Here is a 9,912-nt window from a genome sequence, read left to right on the forward strand (position 1 = left end):
AAAATCCGCTTCCTGTCATGATTCCGCCTACAAATATGGAGGTCAAAGCACACGCATGCGCTCAAAGTCTATTTCCGTCTTCTTGTTTCTTAGCAACCAGCGCTGGCAATACAAGCGCCATTTTCTGCTCAGTGGCTCCGGTGTGACACTGCACATAAAAGACGCTCATTTCTTTTAAAAAAAAAAAAAAAAAAAAAATCCCAAAAGAATGTTAACCCTCCTGCTGTCTTCATTTATGGGCACCAAAATATTGTTCCTTTTTCTGACAAAAAAATCAAAAAATTCGGAAAAAAAATTCCCAAAATTTCTGAAAATTTGCAAAAACTTCAGGAAGAAACTTCCAATAATTCCTTAAAAGTTTCCCTTAAAAGTTTGAGAAAAAAAAATCATATATATATATATATATATATATATATATATATGTATATATATATATATATATATATGTATATATATATATATAAAAACTATGTAAAACTTCTAATATTTTCTTTAAGAACATTCATAAAAAAAATTGCTGAATATTTGTAAAGAAACATTTTTTTTACATTTCTTTTTTCCCACTAAAAAAATGTTTAAAAATCTCCCAAAAATGTTAAAAAGTTTTCACTGTGAAAATATATATTTTTTTCTGCATTTTCAACCTTTAAGATGGGTCAATATGACCCACAGGACAACACGAGGGTTATTTAAAAGAGTAAAAAATAAAATACTTATAATGTTTTAATGTATTTGCTCCTTTGTTTTGTGTGTGTTTAACTGCTGTAATTACTATGAATAGGGTTGACTGGGGTAAGAAGCTACCCAGCATATTTCCTTTCCTAGTCAGTTTTAATTTCTTTTTTCCTGGATAATACTAATCTTTACATAGTATTGAAATCATTTTACTGCTCTGAGGAAAACAAACAAAGTGAGTTTGAGGTAAAACGATGCAATATTCTAAGTGTACAGTATAGGCCCCTGTGGCTATTTATTTAAAAAATGCATATACAAACTTTTTTCTTAGTTTATCTATTAATTTTAACAGAAATTACCAAAACATGTTCTGTATCAAGTGAAAGTGTAAAATATGACAGTAGTATAGTCGCTAACCAGCAGTAAAAATTTATTTTTATCTGTCAAAAAGGCTAACTAGCATACTAAGCTAATAATGTTATGCTATACAGTATTAGCTTGCTTTAGTACTAGCCATTTAGCTTGAATTTAACATTACCACTGGCTCAACATACCAGCTGATTTGACGTTATTATTATATCTTGATAATAAAGTCATCATTTTTGCCCCAGGCCCTTCAATTATAAATTAATTGGCAATAGTCAAATCGTTTTTTAAAAAAGTCAAACAGAATTTCTGTATGTGTTATCTAGGATTCAGGTTGCAGTTAAAGTCAGAGCAATATTAAAATCAAGAATGTAGTTATTTCAAGCATAAGTGAGAAGTTTGTATACTTGTGAGGTTAGATTTTCCCCAATACATTACAATGCAATAATACAATACAAGGCTCCCCTCTGTTACAATTTAAGTACCTTCTAAATATGTTTACTTAAGCATATTGCTTGTGTACAGAATGTATTAATATTTTTAAAAAGCTAAAGACGTTGTTCTTAAGGGGGGCATCTTTCCCAGGTCTACCCTAATATTAATAAATGTTTTTTATATAGCACCTTTCTAAATCCAACTTAGAAAGTGCTTCACAATGAAAGCATATAATAAAAGTAGTAAAAACTGACCTTAACATATAACCAAGATAAAATAATTCAAATAAATTCAATACATCAATTACCGTCTGTTAAGAAAGGCAAACATTAAATGTAAGTTGTGAGAACAGATTAGCAAGGTGACAGAAATGAAAAATGTAGACGCTTTGTAAAAGTAGAATTTATAGTAGAGCTTCTCTATTGGATTGCATTAAATTTTAAACTAGTGAATGTTTATGGAGGGTCTAGATGGAAAAATGCTGCAGCTAAATATCGTCAGGTAGACACGGTATTTATTTAACCCATGTTAAAGACTGAACAACATTAATAGCCTCTTAACTCAGGCTCTTTATTGATCGTCAGGATATGTGTGCTGCACGTGTGTTATCTGACCAAACTCCTAACTCCTTCACATTAGCTCTGATGAAACACAAATATGTGTTTATCATGACTCAAAGGGTATCAAGATTCACATACGGTCACTGAAAAATGTCACAGTAACCCTTTACCTTTTACCTACTAATCCAAAGTTTGACCGAACCATTAATAATGAATCTATCAAACAAGTGAGTAACGTTAAATAGTTGGGCGTTATTATCCATCATATATTATCTTGGGACAAACAAATACAGAGAATAGTAACTACAATTGGAATATTTTGTCTGTGATTGGGATATGTGCCAAATATCTTACACCACAAACCACAAGTAATTCAAGCTTTGGTTTTATCGCACATGAACTACAGTCCAATTGTTTGGTCCAATTCCTCACTAGGGAACATCAGAAAACTGTAACTGGTACAGAATAAATCAGGACGTGTTGCTCTTTACTGTGGAATTAGGGTGAATGATTGTAAAATGTATGACAGTCTCCACTGGCTAGATGTGAAAAATAGATTGTTGTACTTGCTGATGGTGTTCGTTAGGAATATAATCACAACAAAAATGCCAGATGTTTTGTATCATAAATTGTCTTTAAGTACAGAAATACACAATTATTCAACAAGACATGCTGCTGTAAATTGCTTTAATTGATTTGTTGACTGTCTGCTGCCAGGACTCTTTACATCTAGTTATGTGGGGTTCCTGCAACCATCTCCGACTCAATGCCACATTCATCACTTCCGCGCTTGATCTTGAAGAAACCTGCCATAAGAAGACAATAAAGACGCACGTAATTTAACTTTTCCACTCATCATGTGGCAAAATGACCATAAACATCACATGACACTGGTGTGCTTTTTATGTATTCTACAGAACATGTGACCAATAAACATTCTAATTTCTATTCCCGACCCCTCGTCACGTCGTACCTTTGTCTCCCCAGTCAGTGTTCCAGGAGTTTGCAGCCAGCCAGTAGGGCGTCCCGTTGTCCTCCCCCCAGCCCAGGATCTTAATGGCATGACCGCCCAGCATGTCTCCAGTCACATGCTGATACACACCTAGTACAGTGACACAAAGCTCAGTCACTTACAACACAACAGTAGTTTTTTTTAACCATATTTAACACATTTACTGCAGCCATTCTAAAGCAAGATTTGACGGCCAACTGCCAAAAACTGCTGCAGTTTATACACTTTTGGACAACTGATGCAAACCTTAGGCTCCAAAATGAATGTGGGAGGGAAAAAAGGTTAGATATTGTCTATTGTGATGTGACTAAGCAGACAAGTTGTTCCCATCTACAATATTTACCCAAAGATCAGAGAGAATCCTCAGAACTGATGCTGGCATTGCTTGTATGTACTGCTGCTCTGTTGGTGTCACTTCTTCTGATCAACCTTACACACAACCTACACTACTGTTCAAAAGTTTGGGCTCACCCAGACAGTTTCATGTTTTCCATGAAAACTCACACTTTTATTCATGTACTAACATAACTACACAAGGGTTTCCTAATCATCAATTAGCCTTTCAACACCATTAGCTAACACAATGTAGCATTAGAACACAGGAGTGATGGTTGCTGGAAATGTTCCTCTGTACCTCTATGGAGATATTCCATTAAAAATCAGCTGTTTCCAGCTAGAATAGTCATTTACCACATTAACAATGTCTACACTGGATTTCTGATTCATTTAATATTATCTTAATTGAAAAAAATGCTTTTCTTTCAAAAATAAGGACATTTCAAAGTGACCCTGAACTTTTGAACGGTAGTGTATGTTTACTGATTTTTCTTTAATTTCTTTTTTTGTGTGTGTGTGAAATATTGAATTAGTATCTCTTCAGGCCTGCCTTAATTCTTCAAAATAAACTATCTGGGAAGGACAAAACATTTTGTTTGTGTGCGAAACATTGCTGCATTATCACATTAAAGACAAGCATGGTGTAACTTGGGCCAAAAACCTAACTGTGAAGTGACGCTAATGTGCTTCAAATGTAGGCGATAATCTAACAAACAAGCTTTGGATATAGGTCAGCACTAATGCAACATATAAGCAGTTTGTAGTTAATGTGCTTACAAAGATTTAACATGAATGCACAATGCAGGTTGTTGTTTCCAGATGTGTGTATGTAGGTGAGAGGTATGTGTTAATGCAGTTCATATAGTGCAGAATTTAAAGCTCACCAGTCTTGTACAGCAGAAAATCTGCATATACGCTGAAAGCTGCCTCCACAGGCCCGTTCTTGTACAGCTCAGTCATGATCTGCTCCTGCTGGGACGGGATGCTGTATGTACGCCTGCCTGAAGGGGGAGACACAGGAAACATTAAGGATAGGAGAAGGAACAGTAGGCCATCCATCCATCCATCCATCCATCCATCCATTATCTATACACCGCCTAATCCTCATCGGGGTTGTGGGGGGCTGGAGTCTATCCCAACTGACAGGGTGAAGACAGGGGACGCCCTGGACAGGTCACCAGTCTATCACAGGGCTACATTTAGAGACAAACAATCACACTCGCATTCACACCTATGGATAAGTTAGAGTCACCAATTAACCTCAGCATGGTTTTGGACTGTGGGAGGAAGCTGGAGAACCCAGAGAAAACCCACACATGGAGACTCCATGCAGAAAGATCCTCTGAAGGCCAGGATCTTCTAGCTGCAAAACAAAAGTGCTAACCACCAAGCCCCAGAACAACAGGTGTGAAAGAAACAGTTTTTTAGACATCTATACCATAGTGTTTGTCCTTCGGATATGACAGCGAGTATCCATCAATGCACTGCATCACACACTTGGGAGTCTCCCCGATGCTCCCACAGGGAGGACGAGTTCCATTCACATGGTGTTCACAGGCAGGGATGGTGTAGGGTCGGCAGCCTGTAACAAACAGTCCACACAGGTCAACACAAGTCTAGATTTTCGTTTCATTTCTTTATTCATTTGGACAGGACAGTGCATAGAAATGAACATAAAATCTCATAATAGTTTATACGAGGTTGCAGTAAATAAGCCGGATTTAGCACAAGGCTAATTCCATCCGTTGTCCCAAACATAAAAGAAAAACATATACGGTTACAGACATACAAATAACAAAGACAATAATGATGACTTAATTGTGGCTGGGTTAAACCTACCCTAAAGTGCTATTATTTTACTCTAAAGCGCTTATAGTAAAAGTGCCTGATTTTCTCTGATGTTTACAAGGTTGATTGTTAATCAGCGATGCCTGATACTGTCTCTGAAAACTGACAAAGGTGGAGCATTCTCTCATAGCTGTAGGTAAAAAATTCCAGTTTGTGCAACCTTTAATAGATAAGGCATTCTGTGCAAAGGAGGACTTTCTAAATTTTACTTCACAGTCACCCCCTGATGGCTGACCTTGTACTAGTAATACCATTTTTCTTTTTGATAAAATCCCCCAGGGGTGGTGGGGCCATCCCATTCACAGACTTACAGATGAAACAAGCACTTTTAAATCATTTGAAATTCTCAAGGCTTAGGAATCAATATTTCTTTAAGATTGCACATTGATGAAATGACTTTTTGTCAAACACCTTGATGGCTTTTTTATAAAGCTGTTCAATGGGTTTTAGAGCAATTTCAGTCGCACACAAACAGCACGATCCACCTCACATGTGTGATGAACTTACCCACTCCAGAGTTGTACAAGCCTCCTGTCACCAGCCCTTTGGTTGCCCAGTAGTCCCAGGCTTCAGACGGATAACCACCAAAACAGCTACAGCCACAAGAAATGGGACAATGTACACCGAGTGTTATTTATTGGCTCTTTAAATGGGTTTTCTGGTGATTTAATATTGCATCTGTATACATTTGTGGAACTGACAAGAGACAGATTAAAAACATGGTCAATATCTTTTGTTGTTTGTTTAAAGACACTGACATGCAGTATAATACAATTTCATGCAACTCAGTAGTTTCTTTCCTGCCTCCCACTTCTTCCAAATCCTCTTTGGCAATTATATATTTAATAAAAAAATACAAGCCCCAACAAGCTGCGATAAGAGTGGTCTTTTTCTGCCACATTAAGTGAGCGTCATGTGTAGAATTGCCCCTTTAAACATGTACATTGATTATTACTTTTGTCACAGTCACACTCACCCCATGCCACAATCATCACAGCAGGTGAGCAGATCTTCAGCAGAGATCTCCACAGAGATCTTACCACCAGTCTGGATACACATCCTGTCAGATATTGCCTCAGCTGCCCCGAAGGCCTGTGGGAAACGGAAAATTGAAAAATGCTCTTAGAAGATGGTAGCTGGTTCTGAAAGGACGAGTCTTTTGGTTCACCTTTAGCCACCTTTACACAGTAATGATTCTGTTAGGGCCAAAAGAATTCATGATAATAGTGTTGTGATATCGCTGGAAATGTTGGGGGGAGAAAGAATGCCGTTGGTGAAGTCAGTCTGAAACCATAACTGTACTGCATGTTGTTCCTCTGCTGGAGTTATTAGCACTGATTTATATTCAATAATATCATATGTGTGCACACACCTAAACATTATATTTCAATTTTATTTTATTTATATAGCGCCAAATACCATTCAAATTGTCTCAAGAGGCTTTACAGAACCCATCTACCTTAAGCCTTAATGCCTTAACCCCCAGAGCAAGCCCTAAGTGGCAAGAAAAAACTCCCTTTTAACAGGAAGAAACCTTGGGCAGAACCCGGCTCATATGGGGGGACCTATCTACTGCTGGGGTTCCACACTCTCCATATCCAAATCTTATTGAGCATCTGACTGATTGGTATATCTATCAATTGAAAATTTCATTTTTCAGGTGCGGGCTGCACAGTGGTTCTGTGGTTAGCACTTTCGCCTTGCAGCTAGAAGATCCCTCGGCTTTCCCGGGATCTTTCTGCATGGAGTTTGCATGTTCTACCTGTGCATGTGTGGGTTTTCTCTGGGTTCTCTGGCTTCCTCCCACTGTTGAAAAACATGCTGAGATTAATTGGTAGGTCTAAACTGTCCATAGGTGTGAATGTGAGTGTGATTGTTTGTCTCTGTATGGTCAGGTGACCTGTCCAGGGTGTTTCCTGTCTTCACCCTCAGTCAGCTGGGACAGACTCCAGCCCCCCTGTGACTCCAATGAGGATTAAGCGGTGTATAGATAATGGATGGATTTTTCAGGTGTAACATTCTAATTACATGTGCAACATTTCATTTCATATCACGCGTGGTATCACTTATTACTTATTATTAAAATGTAATATCTTCAACATCGTTATCGGGGTTTTCTTTTGCCTATCATGAAAACCGATAAAATAATGCATTGGAAAGCCTTGTTGCATTTGAGAATGCATCCAATGGGGCATCACAATAAAATTAGGCATGATGTGTTAATTCCAGGACAGGAGATATGTGATGTTACCTAAAATTAGTTAAATAACCCACATATATTGGTATCGGTTGATATTGGAATCAGAAATTGAGAGATGGACGGTATCGGCATATTGGTTGTTGGAAAAAAAGCCAATATCGGACATCCCTACTTATTACCTCAGTACTGCTGCCAGCATTACTTTATACTTGTCAATTCTAGTCTTATGTTAGCTCACTTATTTTACTTTCAGTAAATAATCATACTTAAATCCTATTATGTTTTTATAAGCACTGCATTTCTTATTTTATGTAATTTATTTTTTTCTGAGCAATATCTGGTAGAATTTTCTTAGGGATTACTCAAGTTTTATCTTATCGTATCTGCTTGATTGTCGGCTGTTTGTTGTGTCTCACCCAGCAGGATCCACAGGAGCCCTGGTCTCTGATCTGCTGGATCGTGGGACAGTTGGGCCACTGCTTCCGAGCGTCGAAGCTGTCAGGAAGCCTTATTCCTTCAATGTTATGGGCCCTAAACAAGAGCGGGACGGTCACTGACACACTGCAGATAAGGTGAACCTGCTGACTGTCACCTGTTTGGACATGTGATGAGCTGCACACACACACACACACACACACACACACACACACACACACACACACACACCCTCATACGTGGCGTTTAAACTTACAGCTCTGGCCGCTTGGGTCCATTCAGGAAGGTGCCACACAGTCCCTTCACATAGCTGATATCAACATTCTGGAAGTTCTTCCCAGCCTGAAGACCAAACAGTGGAGTTCAATAAGAGCAGAGAAGTCACTGCATCCAAGACCACCGCTTTGTGTCTGTTACCAGCTGCCACAAATAATAAAAAGTCCTGAAAAAGACATGGAAAAGTCTCACCGTCCAGGTGGTGTTGGCCTTGTTGATGAAGTCCACCATCTCCGAGGAGAGAAGAGGAAGCTGAGGGCGTCCCCAGGCGATGGAGACCGTCACCACGACGCTGACGAGGAACAGCAGACGCATCCTACAAAACAGACATCAGGGAGAAAACACCATAAAATGATCACGCAGAAAGTCCATCACAACATAAGGGAGAGAGTTCTGTTTCATGGGACTTCATCAGCACCGCAAGGCGACAAAAGTGTGATTCAGGGCAGGATTTTCTTCATTACACTGAGCAGTTACTCCAGTTATTTTAGCCTACAGTTCCACGCTGTAATGATTCTCATTTATATTACAGAGTAGGTTAAAATAAGCACAGTGCTCTTACAAATGTGTTTCTTTTATAATTCGACAGATAAATGCACAAAAACAAAGTAAAAAACAAAGCGCCCACAAGGAAAGAAGTTCAAATTGTCTGTAAATACCACAATAATATCACCATCATCAATTCTTTTGGCCTCGTATAGTGAAAATCTGACACATAATGTACTTCTTATTTATTAGCAGCCAACTCTGTGCTGTTTAGATACAGCCGTGAAGTGGAACTTTGTCCAGTATTGCTTTTTAAAATCAGATGTTTCACATATGACAACAGCCTGGATTAAAAGATGGAAAATAATTCTTATTAAAGCCACATCTTCCCATGCAATAACTGATTATAAGCGCCTAAATCTGTTTCATTAAAGTCACTACATCAAGCGACCAAATATGTTTTCAAATCTACTAAAGGAATCATGATTTCACTCCAATGTAATGTGTTCTAATCAACTCAAACATAAAGATATTATGAACACCAAGATTTTAAATTGAGTAACTTAAACAAATAAAAGAAAAACAATCTCCCAAATCCAGACTTTTACCTGTGCTGCTGTTGAACAGACCTTCTTCTTTGAGGCAACTCTTTTCTCTCACCTAACAAAGCTTTCTTCACTGCTCTTTTTAACAAGACACAAGTTATGTAGTCACATGTCTGCGTAATAAATGGACTGTCAGTATATGTCTCATGTGACTGGAAAAGTGTCATTAAAAAGGTAGACAGGGCGTCCAGGTAGTTCAACTAGTTGACCCATAAACAGAGGCTATAGTCCCAGATGCAGAGGCCTGGATTTGATTCCAGATCACAGGCCCCGTCTGCCTCTCTACTAAGCTTTCTAATAAAGGCCAAAAAAAAAAGCTGATAGGTGCTCTTAAAATTACGATCTGGCAACGAAAATATGCAGGATCACTCACTGTCCTACTGCTTTTATGAAAATCATCTTACTTGATCTTTGATTTATATAATAAATATGAACTTTCTCTACACCAGGGGTGTCAAACATGTAGCCCGCGGGCCAAAACCGGCCCACCATAGGGTCCAATCTGGCCCGCAGGATGACTTTGTAAAGTGTAAAAATTACAGAGAAGACATTAACTGCAGATTGTAAATTTGTAAAACTATAAATTTAAAATAATTTCTAGATGTAGACAAGTTGTTTGGATCATAAAGTAAAATACCAGATTGTTCTTTGTCATTTTGTGGCTCATTTTTGTAATAT

General features: G+C 38.1%; 1 protein-coding gene across 1 annotated transcript; it reads right to left on the reverse strand.

The window, feature by feature from the left end:
• Positions 1 to 2,649: 2,649 nt before the first annotated feature.
• Positions 2,650 to 9,416, reverse strand: LOC111569939 (cathepsin B-like). Its single transcript, XM_055015686.1, has 10 exons — positions 9,238 to 9,416; positions 8,336 to 8,459; positions 8,124 to 8,209; positions 7,849 to 7,963; positions 6,209 to 6,324; positions 5,740 to 5,825; positions 4,823 to 4,966; positions 4,269 to 4,385; positions 3,010 to 3,138; positions 2,650 to 2,842 (listed from the first exon to the last, which is right to left on the reverse strand). The coding sequence occupies exons 1-10, from the start codon at positions 9,399 to 9,401 to the stop codon at positions 2,766 to 2,768; spliced, it is 1,158 nt and encodes a 385-aa protein (XP_054871661.1). The 5' UTR covers positions 9,402 to 9,416; the 3' UTR covers positions 2,650 to 2,765.
• Between the last annotated feature and the right edge of the window lie 496 nt (positions 9,417 to 9,912).

The sequence above is a fragment of the Amphiprion ocellaris genome, chromosome 12 (assembly GCF_022539595.1).
Source record: "Amphiprion ocellaris isolate individual 3 ecotype Okinawa chromosome 12, ASM2253959v1, whole genome shotgun sequence".
NCBI classification, from domain to species: Eukaryota; Metazoa; Chordata; class Actinopteri; family Pomacentridae; genus Amphiprion; species Amphiprion ocellaris.

What these genes read in the sequence shown, in the direction of transcription:
- LOC111569939 (XM_055015686.1), bottom strand. Translation starts at nt 9,401, where the DNA reads ATGACACTTTTCCAGTCACATGAGACATATACTGACAGTCCATTTATT. An exon ending in TCTGTTCAACAGCAGCACAG is followed by an intron (nt 8,460 to 9,237) that starts GTAAAAGTCTGG and finishes TCTGTTTTGTAG; the next exon opens with GATGCGTCTGCTGTTCCTCG. An exon ending in TGTGATGATTGTGGCATGGG is followed by an intron (nt 5,826 to 6,208) that starts GTGAGTGTGACT and finishes TTGTGGCTGTAG; the next exon opens with CTGTTTTGGTGGTTATCCGT.